General features: G+C 33.0%; 1 protein-coding gene across 1 annotated transcript in view; it reads left to right on the top strand.

Annotated features, from left to right (window-relative positions):
• Positions 1–21,488, top strand: part of LOC119828511 (hemicentin-1-like) — a 60,502-nt gene that overhangs the window by 4,189 nt on the left and 34,825 nt on the right. Inside the window, exons 2-4 of the mRNA XM_038350679.1 lie at positions 3,010–3,240; positions 10,167–10,308; positions 16,042–16,250. Of these exons, the coding sequence (XP_038206607.1) occupies positions 3,150–3,240; positions 10,167–10,308; positions 16,042–16,250 (442 nt within the window). The 5' untranslated portion in view covers positions 3,010–3,149. The remainder of the gene's footprint in view (positions 1–3,009; positions 3,241–10,166; positions 10,309–16,041; positions 16,251–21,488) is intronic.

The following is a 21,488-nucleotide window of genomic DNA, read 5'->3' as shown; positions in this document are numbered from 1 at the left end:
AGATTATTTTCTATAGTAAAATAATTTAAAATATTACAACAATACATAAAATTATTACAATTTCTATCGTTTACTTTTAGGCCAGTGTAATAAATAATAGTAATAATTATATTATTTATCCAGGTGATTCGAATACTACATTGTAAGCGTTGTCACGGCCAAGCAACCCATTATGTGCCTAACGAAAACATATCGTTTAGGAGTCCTTATAATCATGGCTACTTTAACTTCAAATAAGTCCCCAATAAGAAGTTATTCAATAGCTTATACATTAATATTGATCAATTATAAAAACGACTTTAGTAATCCCCGATAGCTTTTACTATTTATAAGTAGAAGTTTAATTATATATCTACCTACAATTTCACGTTTTTTTATTGTGGGAGTCGAACATGCTTCGGCACGAATTGGGCCAGCTCGCTCCGGGGAAGTACCACACGCCCAAAGAAAACCGGCGTGAAACAATAGCTTGCTATTATATATCGTACGGTGAGTGGGGGAGTCGGAGGCCAATTTCCTTCTCGTCGCCCTTCCCAGTCCATTCCTTCTGCGCAGTTATCAATCCTTTCTTTATCCATTATCCCTTAAAAACGAGCAGCGAATTCTCTGAGGTCTGAGCCTCTACGAATGTTCATGGGCGGTGGTAGTCGTTTACCATCAGGCGAACCACCAGCTCAGTTGCCCGCTACGACAAAAAAAAAACGCAAAGTTTAAATACTGCTTAATGTAAGTAAATGTTCATAAAAGTTATTCACCCTGTGATCGGAAATGTACACGTAGCATAAAACTATTGAATAGGCCCTGAGATTCAATTTCCGAAATAAACCGTATAATACAAGTTTTCTGATGACACACAATACATCCATATTCGCTACGCCAGCAATTGTCTTCCCCTACCGACACGTATTACGTCGATTTCAATTCAGCCCTAAAATATTCCACGTGCAGAAAAATAGTAGAATCGGCTTCCTCCTAAATCGATGGAATGAAGCGAAAGGACCCTGGAAAATATGGCGTAATATCACAACAGATGTCTATGACGGTTATGTCAACTGGCCATCCATTCACAAAGCTAATAAAAGATTCAGGATCGTCGTTCACCCAAAAGAGGGTCCTTCCAAGGCATTGGCGTCCTAAACGTGTATGAGAATTTTGAGGTCGTCAAATCCTCGGCCGACATTATCGGGCTACATTTTATTAAGTGAATATGAATAATTTATTGTGAAATACACTATTTTTTAATAAAATTCATCATAAAAGTTTACAAAAGATGATATGCACTTGCAAGCGAAACTCACACTTCTTAAAAAAAATATTGTTATCTAGTTCACCGTCGTTTAAAAATAACAATAATATTATCTCTACAGGCGAAGTAAATAAACATAATATATATTTTTCATAAATGGACATTTACTGATCAGATTAGGAACTAAATAATTTATTCCCCATCAAAAAAGAAAATCAAAGAAATATTAGAGTGAAAGTTACTGAATAACATATTACATCAAATAGCGATTGCCAATTCCGGATTGGAAAGGTTCGGCCTATAATGTACGTGAGGCGGTCAAAAACAAACTTGTGCAATAAATAAAGCTATCCAATAAGAAAAAAAGGAAGGCTCACGCGTTCTATATTCAATAAAAGATAAGATAAACAAAGACTTATGACCTACAAACTGGATTTATTGCTAATGCGGAGTCTATGACCTATAATATCATCATTCAATAAAACGCAACGTTTATCACTAAACCTCTGTATTTTATAGAACGTTTATGAACTATTTTAATAAATATATGAATGGAAATGTTGTATCTTCTGGGATTTTGGGAACTTTTAACTATTTGTCTATATTATAAAAAAAATAACCTGAGTCTTTATGACATTAACTATATTCATACAAATTATAAATAATATATCTCTAAACATCCTATACTTTCCTACTTAAAATTTATTGGAAAAATGAATTCAAACTGTAATAAGTTTCATATAATTCAGTCACGTTTCCGATTTAAATTTACCGTCCAATCTAGCTAAGGAGCCATACTCCAACTAGCCCTCTACCCTTTCCATTTGACCGAATGTTATACAACATAATCGAAAAATACATTTTTCGTTACTGTTTCTAACCTCCCGCCAACTTTTTCTCCCGGGATAAGGGTCAGTCGTTTGTGTGGAGATTAAAAGACATTATTTACTCATGTATGCTAAACGTAACCGTGCGTCAAAGTTCTATATATTTTTGACAGGGGTATTAATATATTATATCGCTTAGAGAGTTTTGTCTGTCGTAATTTGATATGGCAATATTATACCATTATTTATAAGTGTCGTTTATAATTTATTTTCAGTGAATGGAATAATGTAGAAATAGTTTATGGAATATTAATGAAATATTGTGATAATATTATCAGAATTTTTTTGTGTCCGATTTGTGTAAAAATTTATGAAATACCTTCTAAAATTATAAATTAGAAGTAGGTATGTCTGTCGTCTGACTTTTCTTCTCGCCTCACTTGGATGATATTAAATGACTTAATGATTAAACGATTTTATAAAAATATATTAATTAGAAAAGCTGAGTCGATAATGATTGTCCTCATCCAAGTGGAATCTTACAAGTACCCGTTGCTCCTTCACTTATGCGGCTTGACAAAACGCAGTGGGGTTTTAGTCGGTAGGAATCCGACATCACCCACGACCTCTACCCCGGGGGCCGTGGGTATCTATACAAGATTTCCCCACTATAAAAAAAGTCAGTCTAAGTAAATGGCGAATCTTTTTAAATTTATGACGCGAATTTATATAATTTATAATAAATACGTAAATGAATTGAATTGGTATTAGCAAATATTAAATTTGCATTTTTTTTAATGTGCCAGCACAATATAAAAAATAAGGATTCTATTTTCAAAAAAAAGGAAAAATAGACGCTATTTCGGCGGATATTGCATTGCTGCGTAGTTTTTGATACATTTAGTCGAATAACATAAAAATTATATTTTCTTATAGGATTCAATTAAAACAATATCAACTCAATGTGATGCTTCAGCAAGAAACATGCCAAGGAACAGTGTTATTGTGACGAGAATGAAACGGTACTCTTTTAGAAAAGAGCAATTTAAGTGTGTGTGAGTGTTCATAATGTAACAATGTGCACGGTTAAGTGGATCCGGTTGTTTGTGTTGCTGGCTGCTTGCTGGGCTCAGGAAGGGGAGTGGAGTGAAGACGCAGAGGACCTCGGTATGTAAACTATTCGCTTTAGGGGCCACTTTGACGCACCAATAATTTTTCTCGTGTTTATAGTCCTATCCTACTTCCTACTTCCTACTTAATATTATAAATGCGTTTGTAAGGATGTGTGTATGTTTGTTACTCTTTCACGCAAACACTACTGAACCGATTGCAATGAAATTTGTTGCGTAGACAGCTGCACAAGTGCAATAACATATAGGCACTCATAATCCCGAAATTCCTACGGGATACGAACTTATGGGGGTGAAACCGCGGGGCGCAGCTAGTATAGAATACAAATATTTTGGTTTCGTAAATTAGCGTTAATGATGAAGCATAACGCTGTCGTATAAACCTCTAGATGACAAGAAATACAGATAGAGCACACTATAAATATATTTTCTCGTTGATACGAGAATATTTATATCTCCCTAAAATGTCAAATAATTTAAATTAAGAGACTAAAAGGTAATGAATAGACAAATAAAATCCATTTTAATCATGGGCCTAGTGTGTTGGAATCGGTTTCACATATCATGTCGAAATTAAATTAACAAAATTAACTATTTATATTAACTGTAATATAAAGTTTCAGAACAAACACTAAAAAGTAGAAAAGCCAAAACTCCATACTGAAAAACCTCGTGGGAACCGTATTGCATAACTCGGTCCCACAAGTTAAGCGGTTGTCAGGCATTTGTCTTAATTATTCTTAACTGGCGCCTCGTGACTCAGCTTCCTCTTTTCATTGTTTCAGTTATTTTCTTCGCCTTTTACAAACTATTGTTTATTAACCCCATTATTAACCACAATTCATTAGAAGTTTCTATTGCTTTCGTTTAAAAATGCATTTCTTTCGAGACTTATTGTTTTCAGTTTTGATTTATAAAAAAATCTAGAATATCGGTAATAATTATACTCTCGGAACACTCCTCTAAATAGGTCCGGTAAGGACACACTGTATAAAAGTGATCAGTTACTCGTTTATTGTTTCAAAATATAACATTGCAATTTTAAACTTTGTTGCATAGTAATCGTTTACTCACGAGTACGATGCAATGATGTGGCTGTGGATGAATTGAAGATTACTAATATTATGAAAGTTTGTGAGGATTGATGTTTGTATGTATGGGTGTTTGTGTGTGTGCTCTTTCATGCAAAAGACAGCTTCCACTAGACAGCTTGTGATGATACTTAGCAGTAAGATACCGTGTGTATTAGAGTACCGCATAAACTATAGAAATAGTTGATTCTTGGGTGAAACCGCGCGTCACAGCAAGTATTATATGATATATTATTATTCCAGAGTTAACTTCATGAAATCTTTTATCCAACAAAATCAATAAATCCTTTGGAATTCAAGGCTGTGTAGTTAAGGATAATAATGGCGACAATAAGAGTAATAATTATTATAATATACGTATAAATGACTATGAACTAATTAGCAAACTTGCAAGTTAGAACAACCTGCAAAGTGAACCAGCTCCGTTATTATATTACTCCGACAAAGTTATCCTCATAGTAAGCTACTATGAAATTTTAGTTAGATTAAAACATTTATAACTAACCTTATCTAAACCTAGGTCAGGGTAAAACTCCCACTCGAATAAACGCTGAATGCAATAAAAATTTGTTTTACCTATAAAAAATTGCAACTTAGGCCTCTGTTTCAAACACTGCCACATACATATATTATTGGTGATACAGTTTAAACGCTTGACCTGCTTTTTTAAAGGTACTTGACTTGCACAAAACTAAAGACAAGTAAAGACTCATCCCAAAATATGCTAGAATGCTACCTCCGAAACTAACATCTCTATTGTCTATGACTTTTTAATTAAACCTACCAACACTGTTGTAAATACCTAACTCAAATGTATGAGCAGAAATTCAAATAACTTTTATTGCTTTTATCCTACATTCCGGTACTGAATCGCCGACGCGATCAAATTAAACAAAATCGAACAAACTCAAGTGGGAATCGCGATCAACCCATTAAAGCGATTGCTTGTCGAAAATTAAAATGGGAATACATTTCCGTTTGTTCCATGCCTGTTATCCCGTGCTTCTCTCTGATTTTTATTGTTAACCCACCGGGAGTTGGGCTTGTCCGCAACCAATTGCTCACTTTGACGATTTTTAAAACTTATAAATTACAAATCGTTTCAGCAAATTGTTTTAAAATTGTTGCACTCGTAAATAAGGCAAACATCCCGTTACTTCCCGACTTAACCTTAAAAAGAATTGTTCAAAGTTTTTCAAAGCAAATTAATTAGTTTTAAATCCCGACTGTATTTCTATTAAATTAACATATTATCGAGTTTGCTCACAAACAATATTGTTATAACTTATAACTCCAGCAAACATTCGTCTGCACAAAAGTTGTATCATGAGCAGAAACTTTTAACCACTTAGTTAGCGGCGTCTTGAAATCGCCTTCGTACCTACAAAAGAACAACTCACTGAAGTTTGATTTCTCGTTTCGCTGTCTGCAAAGAACAAAATGAACGATCCAATTAAAAGGTACTCATGCATAGGAAGCTCTATTCTACTTCAATTTTATTGGAACGATTAATTTTATTGCGAAAATTTCTGGACAGCGGAACGAATGGGAAACGAGACTCGACCGTAGCTTCACCGACCTTTTGTGGTTCGGCGATGGATGGGTTTGTTCAGTAAAAATCTAATCAAAGAGCAGGCAGCCGAAAAAGTATTCGTTCGATTATTCCGATCGTGATGAATGAATTGTAATTTTAATGTAATTGGAAACCGTTAATGATCGAGCCAATTCAAAGCAGGTAATATAAAGAATGAAGCGGCGAAATATCTTAATAGCATCGTATCGACTCATATCGGCTACCTGCTTCCTCGGTTCCCTTTTATTCTTTGAGCGAATAAGCATTTGGTATATAATTTCCCTTCGCGTAATTAAAGATGTCTCGATATAGATATATGACTTATCGGAAAACTTCCTGACGCGTAGTGATTAATGATTATTATTATTAGGAGTTGGAGGATACATGGGAATACTCTCAATGATACCGCAATAACTGTTATTATGTTAGTTTACATATTTATGTTTTTAATTCAATTATGCCGAACGTTACGCAAAAGGAAAGTTATGTAGTTAAAATATAAATTTAAACAAATATATGTTAAAATATAATTATGTGTTAAATCGATTTAAGACACGACACCTAATTTTATATAATCTACTATAATCACCCAATCTTCTCTTCTATAATATTCTGACTTTCTTTCTGTACTTAAGACAAATTTTCAAATTCACTTTTCAACAAATAATTGTTTATTTCAAAAACACACAAGAAAGAAACATGTAAGACCGCACTTAAAAATGTCATTAATTGTTGACCAGCAACATACTGTTATATATAATAATAAAAATGTTCAAGGCATGATAATACTATTAAAATATGCAAGGCATTATAACAATTTGCAGCGAGCGACATCTCTAAACATAACGTAACAATGAAGTTTGCTCAATGACTAGCTGCACGTGTTGGACGGATAGGTCATGCCTGAAACCCGTAACGTGTCCCCACAATAATTTTATTAATATTACCCCCGGAAGCCTGTCACGCTCTAGACCGCTCGTATATCACCAGACGTGGGAAAAAATATGATATATTGAGAGAACGAGAGACGTAAGAGCTTTTCTTAGCCGCTCTCACTGAGTTTAGTGTATTTTTAGTGTGAAAACCTTTTGCTTATAACACAACATACTTGTGAAAACAATACATCAACGTAATAGTCTGTTGGATGGGTTATTTACTTAGTTTATTGTTTGATTCACGAGGTGTAACAATTGTATTTCGCCCCACACCGTAAACGATTATTGTAGACCCATCTTAAATATACCTATAACATAGTAAGGAGTACGACTAGAAAACTAAAATACACAATATAGTACCAGTGAGACTTTAAATGTTCCATAATAAAGCTGAAAATGGATTTAACACTACTGATATATTTTTAATTATTACTTGAATTTACTCATGTTATATTTCAATACCGAATACATGACCGGCCATTCAATTATTGCAAAACCCACTCATCATACACAAAAATCATAATAATATTAATGGTTGCATGTCTCCATAGTGCCACTGGCAGTTTCGTTCGCCGCAATTATGAGTGGCACAATTCTTTAGTGCCCTCAAACACGACATAATCTCAGCGTTATGGCTGTATATTATGCCCGAACCCTTAATTTAATATAATTTATATTTCCTATACATTATGTTAAACACAACCCAAAATTTTAGTTGTTAAGACAGAGACAAAGAGCTTTCTTGTTGTTAAGTTTGTGTTTGTGTATTTTCAAGTCCGATTCTTTTATAATCGGTAGGATTACACATCCATCGAGCTAACGTACAAGCTGTTCGCCCGATTTCACCCGTGGTACATATATGCCTATGTCACTCAATGTAATTGTTGCCTTATACTGGTAAAGGAATTTTTCAAATCGGTCCAGCCGTTCGCGCGTGATGGCGTGACCAAGGGAAATAGGGATATATTTAACACATCGTTGAAACTTTTACTGAAATAGTTGTATGCCGTGGAATTAACGTTATTTTATTATAAATAATAAACACACACAAAACTTAAAAACAATAAACAGTGCAACGTCAATGTTTATTTGAAGTTATATAAAACAACAAATTGCAACTAGTTTGATTGATGCATCACCGTACGGTAGTTTCAATGAAATAAGCAGAACTCGTAGAATACTGTTATTTTGAAATTTTTATATTTATTGAAGTGTTGTTTCCACACGTGTTTATGCAACAAATAGTTAATCTTCAGCATTTCATTGGAACTCTGTGGCTTCAAAACAGGTTTGCCCGAGATAAAAGGTGATTAACGTACGTGAGGTAACTATGTCACCCAATTTACCACTAGTATATTATTGTATACAGTGAATCGAAGAGCAAATTTCAAATATCTAACTTTAAGGACTTTTTGAGTTTTAAATGTCTGGGACAATATATCAAAGACAAATTGTTGAGTTTACGTGTTGAATTCGTAAAAATGAGGTATTTTCTTGTGGGTGAGTAAATAATTCTGACATAAGGAACAGTCATATATATAATATATACATAGTATCGATATCGTTCTAAGTGACTCAGACTATTTGTGGGAACACAACTTATATATTTTAACTCGCTGCACGCCCCGGCTCTGTCCGGGTAGTCTTTTATCGTAATTGAAACAAAATAAACGGTCATATCTCTTAAATTGGATCAAACTGCACATGGTGTGCAAATTTGATTAGAATCGGTTGAGTAGTTTAGGGGTCTATTGCGGACAAACAACGTGACACGTAAATTTTATATATTAAATTAACACTCATATATATGTTCGGGTTCTACTTTAACAGAAGAGGTTGTATACGATTTTAATGTAAATTTCAGGCTTACTTCGCTCCCGCGGCCTCTCCTGCGTAGTCAAAAGAAATTCCTTAGTGGATAGAAAGATGTATGAGATATAAACTATCCTATGATACTCGACTTAAAAACTGTCTCTGTATCAAATTTCATTCAAGTCGATTCAGATGTTTATGCGTGAAGAACAGTTTCAGATTCATAATATTAAGAGATCGATTACCTTAAAACGCATAATGCTCGTCGCCTGAGTGGTAACCCTTAGAAAATCTCCACAAAATAAGATCAAATTCAGTTTATAAAGGACGAAATTATCCGCGAACATGCATACATACTTTTATTTCGATTAAAAATAATGCAAATGAATACATCCCATCCAATAATATAATACCCTATTTCATATTTTTGTGTTAATTACTACATAAATTTACGTTGAATTATGGAATGTTTGCTTAGGGAATTATAGAACCAAATGTAACAATTTTGGAACATTAGAGTAGAATTTCATTGTATAAAATACATTTTATTATTATAAATATTATAAAGTCATTGAAATACAATCTGTGGTATTCTTTGATATTTAAGTGTAGGTCTCTTATTTCAGCGCCTCAAATAACTAAAAAAAATCATGTAATTCGTTCAAAGTAGTAATCTATCTTTATTTGCGGCATTCTTCACGGGAAGTAAATTGAAAAGTCCAACTAAGTATGAATGATGTTGCATATTACTTGGCCTGAACACGTTGACAATCTTCCGTAAAGAAAAGAGGATTATTTGATGCGGTGCGAATGCGACATTTTAATATTACTCCTATTTATATTCATGTCCTCTTATCGCGAGAGGGGAAAATCAAGAGTCATAACCGTGTTGGCAACGAAACAGTGATATTCACTTAGTAATTCTTAGTATTTCCGATAAATGTTTCTGATAGGAGAATGTTACGGTTGTTAGAAAATATCCGCCTCTGCTTTTAATGCCAAAGTTGTATTATTATTTTCTTGTATGACATTTTATCACACATGTGAAGTCTTAAATATTTTTGTATCTGGACTTTTAACAGTTGATATTATGCGCTAAGACTAGCTATAATTATAGCTATGTTAAATGAAATTAAATAATTAAACTTTTTTAGAATTATATACATTGCTGTAAATTTACAATGTTAAGCTCTCTCACTTTCTGAGGGAACCTTCTCCGAAACCACAAATGTCAGGCGTGAAATAGTAGCACACGAATGCTTCTATGTTCTGTATGCGATGAGTGGGGGTTCCGGATGCACGCATTATCTCCGACTTTCACGATGCATGATCCCACCTTGCCGTCGTGAATCCTTTCCTTAGCTTATACATCTTAAAAGTGAGTAACGCATTTGCAGAGGTCCTAAGCCAATGGCTCGGTTGTCTACTCTAACTGAAAAAAAAAACATAATATTTTGAAATCGTGTGCGTTTTTATACATACTCTTTTTAGTATCTAATAATACGAAAATTTCAAGATCACTATATTCAACATACTTTTCATATTGTTGTAGTATCAACAGTGGACGTGGACGCAGTGCTTGGACGCACCGCGTCTCTGCCGTGTGACGTCACGCCGGACGCCAACGAAGACCGAGTATACATGGTGTTGTGGTTTCGAGCTGGCAAGAGCACCGGTGGAAAACCCATCTATAGGTAAAACACAGGACAAATATGCATAGTGCATGCAAGGACAGTTATGTTTTATTTGGAAAGTAAAAGTCGTGGACACGATTCTTTATTTTATTAATGCGAAACGCAAATTATAGCGTAAATAATACAATTTGATAAAATATTACACTATATATTCTACATTTCTACGTTGCTCTCAATTAAAACAGTGCCCAATATGCCAAACTCACAATATTTTATAAATCAAAAATAATATCAATCAATACGTCGTTGTTGTTTGTAAAAAAATAAATTCGTTGGACGAAAACTGAACCTTTTTTATCGCCAAAGTTTCAAAATTGCCTATTGGCCATTTGTTCACGTACGCGCATACATAGATTATCAAATCAAACGAACTTTGATTAGTATGAAATAATATCTGCTATTTCTATATTACTAAAGTCACTTAAAAGTTACACCGTGTATGGTTTGTTTAATTATAGGAATGCGATTGACTTTTCAAAAACTTTTTGTTTCTCTTTTTTATATTAGTAATAATCGATAGCTTCGTGGGTTTTCCAGTAATTGAGTAACCAAACCTTAACCTCACGGAGCATTAAAGTAAAGATGAAGTAGCTAGGGATAATTGTTGGATAGATATATTAAGGTAAGGTTGAGGTTCGATATATGATTTTTCATTTGAGTGTTGTATTATGAAAATATTGGGGGTGAAAGATTTTCTTATCGGAATTAAGTTAGATTCCAGTGGGTAAACTTTACACAATAACCATATGATTGATATAATTGCATTTAAAAGAAATGATCGAACATTGTATATTCCAGTACTCAACGCTTGCTTCATTATAATTAAAAAAACCTGTGAGTAACACGGTACAACATTCTCTTTGGTAGACTCAAAACGGGTCAAGATAATCATGTACGCTTAAGCACGCCAGGTATTAATTTAGCTGTGTTTTCTTTTCGTGTATTATTGATTTTTTATCCCAAAATCTCCTCTGGCTTTAATGAGTCTTCATTATGCGAGCTTGTGCTTTGATTGCTACGTTTGTATCTCTTCAACTGGGCAACTCTCGGCTCGGAGAGCAATTGAAGCAGGTTTTAAACGAAGTCGATAATGATGTATCAGTTTGCATATCTGTTATCTATTAATCGATGGAGAAAAATAACTTGAAATAGTTCATTAGACGACTTTGTTTTAACACGTGTTTACGTTATAGTATTTCGATAAATAGAAAAATTATTTGCTAGCGCGTCAAAAAAATTAATGAAAATAATTCGTGTAAAAATCTGCAGTGTTAGTTAAGAAATGAAATGAAATTAATTTAATAAATAAAATGACGATATAAATAATAAAATAACGATATGTAATCATGATACTTCAGTAATACTTGAATACTTCAAATCAAATCCGTGCGACAAGAAATTCTATCTGTAAAGATTGCTTATAAAATCTACAATATTACTGAAGCATTTACTATATATATATTTTTGTCGTTTTTTATGTCTTCTTATAAGAAAATACGTACCAAACAATCAATAAATACTTGTTCTCGATCTCGTATAAAATCGTCATAGACATCATATGACGAACGAGCATTCCACCCACGGCTTCGCCCTCGTAGTCAAAGGCAGGCGTAGGGATAGTCGTTGGCAAAAGCAGACTACCATAAAAACTTTCTGATGTCTTTTCTCAAGTTTGAAACTCGCTGTATCGATGTCATCCGAATCGGTTCAGTGGTTTAGATGTGAAGAAGAGACAGTTACTTTCGTATTTATAATCTTAGTAAGGAAATGGGTCCCGTGTGGCCATCTCTGCGACAGAGTTTATAATTTCATTTCTACAGCAGTTGTATTCTTCGTGTTTTAAGTTTTTCCGTTGCATATTTCAAAACGTTGCACTTACCACAATTTTCCAACACTAAAACTTACCACTGCAGTCATAATTTTGTTAAAATATGTCACATAAATCTCATTTAAAGAAGAAGTACGGACCTCTTAATGTATATGTAGAATCTCTTTATGGGCAAATAGAATGAAATTTTAAAAGTATGCCGTTATTTATTGCTCGGGCGTTCTGTATGAGAACAATTTTTATACTTCGTTTAATATTTTGGTGCACTTAAAATATACTTACTGGGCAGTCTATAAATTTCTCCAAATTTAAAAGATTTCAACAAAGGGTTTTTTTTTTTAATCTTCGTTTAATATCATTTTATTCAGATAAATATACGGTGAAACTTTTGTCATTCATTCAGATTTTAAACTGCTCTCAGCCATTTTGCAGCAAGAAATTTAATTGCCACGTTCTAATTGCAACGAAGTGAGCAGTCAGTGTAATATTTGCAAACACAAAGGTGAAAAATGCTGCAGAATCACGTATGCACGTATACGAAGTTATATGGCTGGTTAATGTGCGGTATATTGTACAATACCGTATACGGTGATGAGGTATTGAGATTATAATCAAGGACGGACTAATCATATGCGTGGCTGGTACCTGAATAATTTATTGGTACCGTATTTCCACGGGAAATTTCCCAACGTTATCGTATTGAATTTTTATATGGACCGAAATGACCGCAAATCTTGATTCACACCAGTCTCTTTTTTTATAAATCACAAATTTGTGAAACCACTTTTCTAATCCAATAAAAATCTTAGTACATCATCTTATTATATATATATATAGTTTATTTACAAGAATATTTATTATCAAATGCAGTCATTATAATTATATTACCATTGTATCACTTTTATATAAGAAGTTTAGAATGAACACGATGCAAATATTTAAATTTAAATATATCGTGCGCCCGGTATGCAAAATCTAGTGTTTTGAATATTCAAAGATAGCTTTATGGAAAAATATCTTATACTGCAAACCTAACCTAACCTAATATTATTTATTAATTGTAAATAAAACACTCAACTCTATAACTTGTATAAAATACATTTTTACTGACATCTAAATGTCGCTTTTATTATTATTTGTTTAATGATATATTGTCACTATATTGTATTGACAGAAAATAGATGTATTATTTTATAAAGCTAATGATAGCTAATATCATTGGCTTTTATGGATTATCTTACGTTTCGCCCTAACTTACATTAAAGCACCTAATACAGAGCATGCACGGGCTCCATTAACTGCACCAACAATTAATTATAATTACACAAACTATAACATCAAGCAGACAATGTTATATGTTATAATTACGATACGCGATATCAAAACATAGTTATACTATTTGCCGCTCAATTACACCTGGTGGTTAATGATTCAATGTTGGACTTAGGTACTAGGTATAATAATGCAATACGTACGATAGAGTTTGCAAAATACGAGAATTTCACCAAAGTTCGGCACACTCGAGTATTTTAATACGACCTACTTACGTGGAGCCTACCTGAACAGCGCAAAAATTTAATTATCATGTTAACATTTTAATTAGTAACGTAATTGCTGTATCGCGCTGCGATACTCCTTCAGCAGTTGCAAATTTGGAGTGTTGTTTGTTGGAAATTTTAAAATTTATCTGAACTGGAGCAGATGTGATGAACTATGGATGGCGTCATTCATAGAGACATAATCACGTAAATATGTTTTATGTTCTAGACGTCTGTGTTTTAATAATTTGAACTCCAACTAAAAAACCGTCTCGTGCGGTGTTTAAATGTACAAAATTATATGCTATGCAAATGGTACAATAAGAAAATATTAATTATAAAACATGAATAACTATGGTTCTAAATTACTCATAAGGTATTGAATATTCAACGCGGTAATAATATTGTATTGTCTTAAATACCGGATTTTTGTTCATTAAAAGCACAGGATACCTTATATTAACAATTAAATTGGTCAAAAGATCAGGTTATTAGTGTAAATATAAATCATATTGTTATATACTCTGGCTGTGTTTTCAAATCATGAAATAAATATTAATTATACATCAAGAGTAACTATACATAAACATTATTTATAAGGTATTAGATACTGTGGCAATAATGTTGTATTGTTTTAAATACCGGATATTTTCCATCAACGTCTTAAAGGAGTTAAAATGAAAGTGCAAGTTGTCTTATTGTGATCTCACATTTATTGGCAATTAAATTTGAAATAAATATAGATAAGGTAGATCTGTAAAGTACTGTTAATATAAATCATATGGTTATATCCACTCGCTGTGTTTTCAAATCACGAAAAGCATAAAGTAACCGATAACGTCAGTATACTTCGAAATTGTGGTCATAAACCGTTTGGGTTATATTTTTATAACAGACTTGTGAATCTAGAAAATAATTGATTTCTTTTATAAATTTGTAATGATATTATAATGATAATAATTCAAATTGGAATAATTATATTTATTAATTATTCTGAGGTAGTTATAGGGCTGTTACTACAAAGATATTCTTAATGAAACATGTTTCAATATCCAGAAAGATACAATATGAACGCCTCATAAAATGAGTTAGCCAAAGGAAGTGACTGAATGAAATTTCATTCATATTTCTAAGATCGCCACTTCTCAACTCAACAACTACCTTAATCATACACGTTATCAGCCCGAAAGAAATGATTGACGAATTTTTATATGTGGTTCGTGGACCAGAATGCGTGAACGTCATACAATACTGTAGTCTATCCCATTTCGTCCATTAATCACACCGCGTCGTTTGCCTCTGTTGTTAGGGTAACTGCCGACACGACGCCTTTTAAATATCGACGCCCTAACCAATAAACCTCTGTTATTGACATGAATGGCTGTTGCTATTTTGAGAAGGTGCAGTATGAAGCACGCATTATAGTTTATAGTTTTTTTTTATTAATTTGCTATTATTTATATGTATAAATAATAACCATAAGTACCATAAGTAAAGTACTTATGGCAGATATTTCTCCAAAAACGTATTTTTAAACCTATGATGTAAGTTTAAGGTATCATTCCTATAAACTTTTAGCGGTTAGGTCAATATAATGAGTTAAATGTAAAATTATCCTACTAATATTATAAATGCGAAAGTTTGTAAAGATGTGTATGTTTGTTATTTTTTCAAGCAAAAACTACTGAACCGATTGCAATGAAATTTGGTACGTGGACAGCTGGACAACTGGAACAACATATAGGTAACTTTTTATCCCGATATTCCTAAGGGATACGGGCTTGCGCTGGTGAAACCGCGGGGCGAAGCTAGTAATCGTATAAAGCCTAACCACTGTTACAATAAATTGAATTCAGTTTATTTTTAAGATTTTAATTCAATACTATTTGCCTAAATAAAAATTCATAGCTCAAGTAAGTTAGTTCAAAAAAAAGACATATTTTTATCAGAAGGCCATTCAGTATTTTCCCTGGATAAATGCTACCCTTTATTAGTCACTAGCAAGGTGTTCGTTGCGCTAACAACTAAGCCGTCCTTAGGGAGTCGTGTACGGCTAACCAGAACATAATGTGGTCTATGCTTTAATCCATGGAATAAAGTTACTGAACAACGTTACGGTCTTCACGAATAAAACCACATTCAAGAGCAATGTTAGTGTAGATAATAAAGCATGTTATGTTAAGTATGCTCTTAATTAATTGAATGTTTTAACAGCAAAGCGGTAGCAATATGAAACAGATATTTTAATGTTATATTTCCATTAGCAACATGCATATCTCCTGCTATTTTTCGCATAAATAATTAAAGTCGAATTTGAACATGTTATTGTACTAAATTAAACTTACGCATTTGACGAATTTGTTACAGTTTTGACGTCCGCGGGCGTTCTTTCAACAAAGCGCTGCAATGGTCGGATCCCAATGTGTTCGGTCCACGCGCCTACTTCGCCACCGTGGCACGGCCCGCCGCCCTCACCCTCGACACGGTGCAACTCGACGACGAAGGCGTGTACCGCTGCCGCGTGGATTTCAAAAACTCACCCACAAGGAACTTTCAGATACGACTTTCCGTTATAGGTAAGTTTTATTGGTCGTATACGCACGCACCAGTGATAACCGACGCGCGTGCCCCTTATCGCACTCTTTTATTTCCTTTTGGATATTAGATTATCCTGCTACTGCTATTAGTGTTACATATAATTATTTTAAAGTATCATCTACAAGAAAATTACGCTTTTAAAAGTAAGGTCATAGCAATACACAGCCATATCAAAATGTGATACAAAAATTAAAATTATTCATAAAACGCATTTCTCTTTAACGCGTAACTCGTACATGTAAAACTGTTGTATCTTAAACTGAATGGGTCATTTAGTTTTCAATTTAAATTCTATAAATATCTTATGAACAAATTAATCGAACGCGTCGACTGAAGCCTCAAAATAACAATGGGAACTGCAGCAGATGTCCGTATTCCTCCAAAAACTTTAACAGAGCGTTTGCTTCGGAATATATAAGGAGCCTTATCTAAAAAGGCAGCCTTTCAGACGCTTGCGAGCGAGCGATGCAAAACAAAGCTTTGTTAAGGCTGCTTTGAATTTCGGTAAGGAAAATGAGAGGTTACACACGACCGCTCCCGTCAAAGACGCTCAAAATGGTGTTATTACAATAATGTTTTCCTATTTTAGAAGTTAATTCTATATTTATTTTATTCGCTAGACTATGTATTATAAAACACTAGCATAAAACACATGATACTAATATTTATGTTCAATAAATAAGTCTCGGATAATATCTTCAATATATATGACATAGTCGTTGTCAATTCCAATATAGGCTGCCTCATTAAAAATGAAGCATCTTACGTTATGACTGAACTAAACCATTAACAACCTCAAATAACTCTGATATAATTTATACTAGCTCTGTTCTAGAAAGCAAAACTAATTTTATAGCACATTTAACTCACGAAACGTACAATTCCTTCAGACACATTTATTGTTTGCTACAAACTGAATTGACTCACAAAGTATTTTTATTTACACACACTCAGGGCTGCCATGAGCGACGAGGGCTGAAAATTTATTATGTTAGCCCTATCTGCATATTGCGGGATTTTAAATTGTAAATCAACTTCGTCTGGAATTCGGTAAGGAAATTTAAATGCATGTCTAAATCGAACCTGCAATCATGAGCCACCGGTAAAAAATTTCCCTTAGTAAAAATATGACATAAAGCAAGAAATTATTATGTCCAAGTTAATTATTAATAGACAATCATCTTTATTTAAAATGAAAAAGATAAAACTGAATAAAGCACATCAAACTAACGGAGAAACAAGTTCAGTTAAATCCCTATATAAATTTAGTGCTTACTAGTTGATTGTCTGCGTTTCATGACCTAATTCAAATATACAAGCACATATGACTCTGTCAGATTCGATCGGCGAGTTAATTTTTCTAGGTCACGAGTCAGTACAGCGCTCATTTGTAAATACCTGAGCTTCAATATATTTGCTGAAGCCCAATAGACGGTATTTGTAGCGTGTTAAAGCGAAATGTATTGATGTAAATGCATAATACATTAAAACTTCATCCGCATTCCGTATAAAATAAAGACAAATAATTTTTGATGAGGCTGTGACGAACTGAACAATAATAATATCGTACTATTTAGTATATTCAAATACGTATAAATTATTTTATAATTCTAAATATAAAATGAATTATGTTTGTTAAAAGAGAATATTTTCACAATAACTGAAGAGTTACTTACTCCTTAATAAAAGGAAGTAAAAGCCTTATACATCAAACTGTTTAAACACTCGGGTTCGAGTAAACTGATATTTTTCCGAGTTTGTCAACATGTTTTTATGGACGGCGACCCGAGTAATGGGCGGGCTTTCATGAAACTAGATACATTATCAATACATTTTGAACATAACAAATATCTTATGTTTTTAATTTAAAGCGAAAATGATACGCTTTCCATTTAATAATGTGTATCTGTGCTTTTCATTATTATAAATACATTTCACGGTAACTGTAGACGGTTGTTCCAATAAAAGGTTTATTTTTCGCTGAAATTCTACGAATATTATGATTAACGGTATCTTAGATTATTGCGAAAATATCAGTTCCATATCAGGATAAATTTTTTTAAATTTATAAGTTAATAAACGCTCGTCCCAGGTCCGCCCGGATATCAAGATTCCGGTTTTATAAAATAAACAGTATCCTATCACCCAAGTCAGCTCATACCCAGTCTGTATACCATATTTCATCAAAATCCGTTCAGTAGTTTCAGCGTGATAGACGGACAAACATCCAAACAAACAAGCTTTGATATTTATAAATTTGTTCCGATGATATGCAGTAAATTAATATTAATAACGTTGTTGTATTTTATTAAAAATTAACAATGTGTATGTAACACTGTCCTTAATTTATATTTCCGCAGTATGAAGTCTGAAGAGCTCTATTGAAACATATCAAAGTTTCGACTTGGAGATGTGATTATGTAACATCTTGCAAACTTGTTTTATAGTAAACGGCTTAACTGTAAACTTTGCTTTCATACAATCTGACTTTATTTGTAGTCAAAGTACATAATTCCATCTAACATATTGTTTCTTGTAAACTTTCAACAATCCTATCAAACCATTACAGAGCAGTAACTTATTAAAGAGCTATAACATATTCATACCATAGAATTATTAAATATCAAATGACGGTTAACCACCTTCACCATATCATATTTTACCATCTTATAATATTCTTTTATTATAAATCTGAATCGCCTTTAGCTCAAACGATATAGGACGTATTTCCTATGAAAAATTTCGCCATATAGGTCTCATCGATAGGTCATTTCCTAGTCCACGAACGTTTGGAAAATGGCCAATTTTCTTTGCAACTAACTGTATTATGCTAATAACTTAGAGCCTTATAGCTCTCTTTACATAGCGAATATTAACGTTGCTGGTAGACCAAATATTGGTATTTTACGAAAAGGATACACGACGGTCTACCGTTTCTTCCACAAATGCAAATGAAGCGTTACTCGGAAAAGTGTAGTAAGTGTACTATTCTTTCAGAAAATTAAATATCTCATTAATTTGTAATTAAGCTTTCAGTGGTTATGTTAGATTTTTTTATAGGCCGAGAGGCAATCATATACTTGAACGTAAATACAGACCTACATTATAATATTAAAAACCAGAACGCAATAAAAGAGGTTGCGATAAAAGCCGTCGATAAGGCCCTCATACAACCCTTTCCGAGTGCTTTTCAAATTCTAAAAACTTTCTTAAATGGATACGAATATGCCGTGAATATAAAAAGCAGCCTGTTTAAGTCGCGACGTGCGGAGAAAACGTTCTCTTGAATTAATAAGTACAACACGAAATTTGAATTTAATGAAACAACTTCGTGGAGCAGCTGTCAGAATATCGATCCTATAAGAAATGAAACGATGTGGGTTTCTTATGAATTAGCTACAAGTTTAAGATTATATTTACCGAGGAAGTAATTTGTGGAAATTAATTTTTGATGAGATATTCAAATTTGTGCAGAAGTTGTATTTACCTTTCCTACCTCATTTGTATTTAATTTGTACATGTAATTTTACTCTCTGATCTATAAAATAATATCAAAACGTAAAGTTTAACAAACATTTCAAAAAAGTATCTTTAAATGTCAACATTATTAAACTTCCACTAAATCTCGCTCAAAAAAAAACGAGAGTTCATTTGTCCTCATGAAAATAGATCACATTTTAGTTAACTTACAGTAAATTGATAAGAACATGATATGTGGATATTCAAATATCCTCTTCTTAAACCGTACACATAACAAAAATAGACCTCTACATTGATCCTATTTCTTTATTGAATATCGTAAAAGTACCTTCGAGAGGGCGAATTTACGCGATATCAGAAGTCGATGTCGAAAACTCGTAAACTTGTCATACATAAACGCGATCTTGCAATAAAGTACAGTAATTTGTATACAAATAGAAGTGTTCGACCGGCCAGTGTTGGACTAGTTTTACAAGCACTAGCGTGTAACAGCTAATGCATAATTCAAACGCTATAATTTCTAGTGTAGTCTCAAATATAGTCTACCATCGCATCTAGCGCAGTGCACTGTTTTAAGTATTGAAAACATGTATATTCATTTGAAATTAACTTTATATACTTTAGACATAGAGGCCATTAACGTCCGCGTCAATAACATGCAAAATAAAAAGTCAATCCCAAGCAGGAGTAGTCCAGGATCCATCGCCCATTATTGCACTTGATTACTATCAAGCTAATAATCCGTGAGTAGCTTTATTTTGTTGAGACGCCCAATAATTTCCGGTACGAAACTTTCGATTGTGGTAGCTAACAGAGGTAGCAAGGATAAAATATGTTGATTTGATGATTCTCAAATATTTATTACTAACTGATTTTTTTTTTGTTAAATCTCAAGACAATTATCTAATTTATTCGGAAAAATATTTGTCCTACAAAATCTATGGTTTGATCAAAGAGTCCCCTCTTTCCGACATGTATCGATAACGAGGTCATCATAAATGATTACTAACCAGCTGATTTTTTTTTTTTTTACTTAGTTAATATTCATGTAATTTAACAGACATATTGTCCTACAAATTGCGCGGTACATTATCCCGGTCCTACGCTCAGAAATTGTTAATACCACAAGACCATTTTTCTCATTACTACCTGTAGGACAAAAATATCATATAATAGGTTAGTGTGTTCTCTGCCCAAATGAAACAACGTCCTACAAGAAAACAGGTATGTATCACTAGTCCGACAAGAATTGTAATTTTTTCGTTTTCCTATTTGTAAAATAAGATACAGAGAAAAAATCTTTTTTTTAAATTTAAATAACTTTATTTTTTAGTAATCTAGGTACAAATTTTGTGTATATATAAATACACAATAGTTAATCTTCATCAGATTCATCTGATAAATTTTCGTTACTAACATCGCTATCATCTTCATCTGTTTCACTTTCTTCACTCGTGATATCTGACTCTGTAATAACATGAAAAAATTAAGTAAATTATATAATAATGAATAATCAATCAATACATAAAAATAGTATTAATAGGTTACCTTGTAAGTCAGAAGATAATTCTTCAAATGATGGACTTTGGGGACCATCAAATCAATAATATTCATATTTACCATCAATTATTGTCCATCCAAAATTTTCTGGCAATTTTTGGGGCACCGCATGTGTGCATTACACCATACATTGCAGATGAATACAGTTCGTTTAATTTGTTGCAACAATTCTTGTT

Source organism: Zerene cesonia, chromosome 8 (assembly GCF_012273895.1).
Source record: "Zerene cesonia ecotype Mississippi chromosome 8, Zerene_cesonia_1.1, whole genome shotgun sequence".
NCBI lineage: Eukaryota > Metazoa > Arthropoda > Insecta > Lepidoptera > Pieridae > Zerene > Zerene cesonia.
This window is presented reverse-complemented; position numbering and strand designations above follow the sequence as displayed.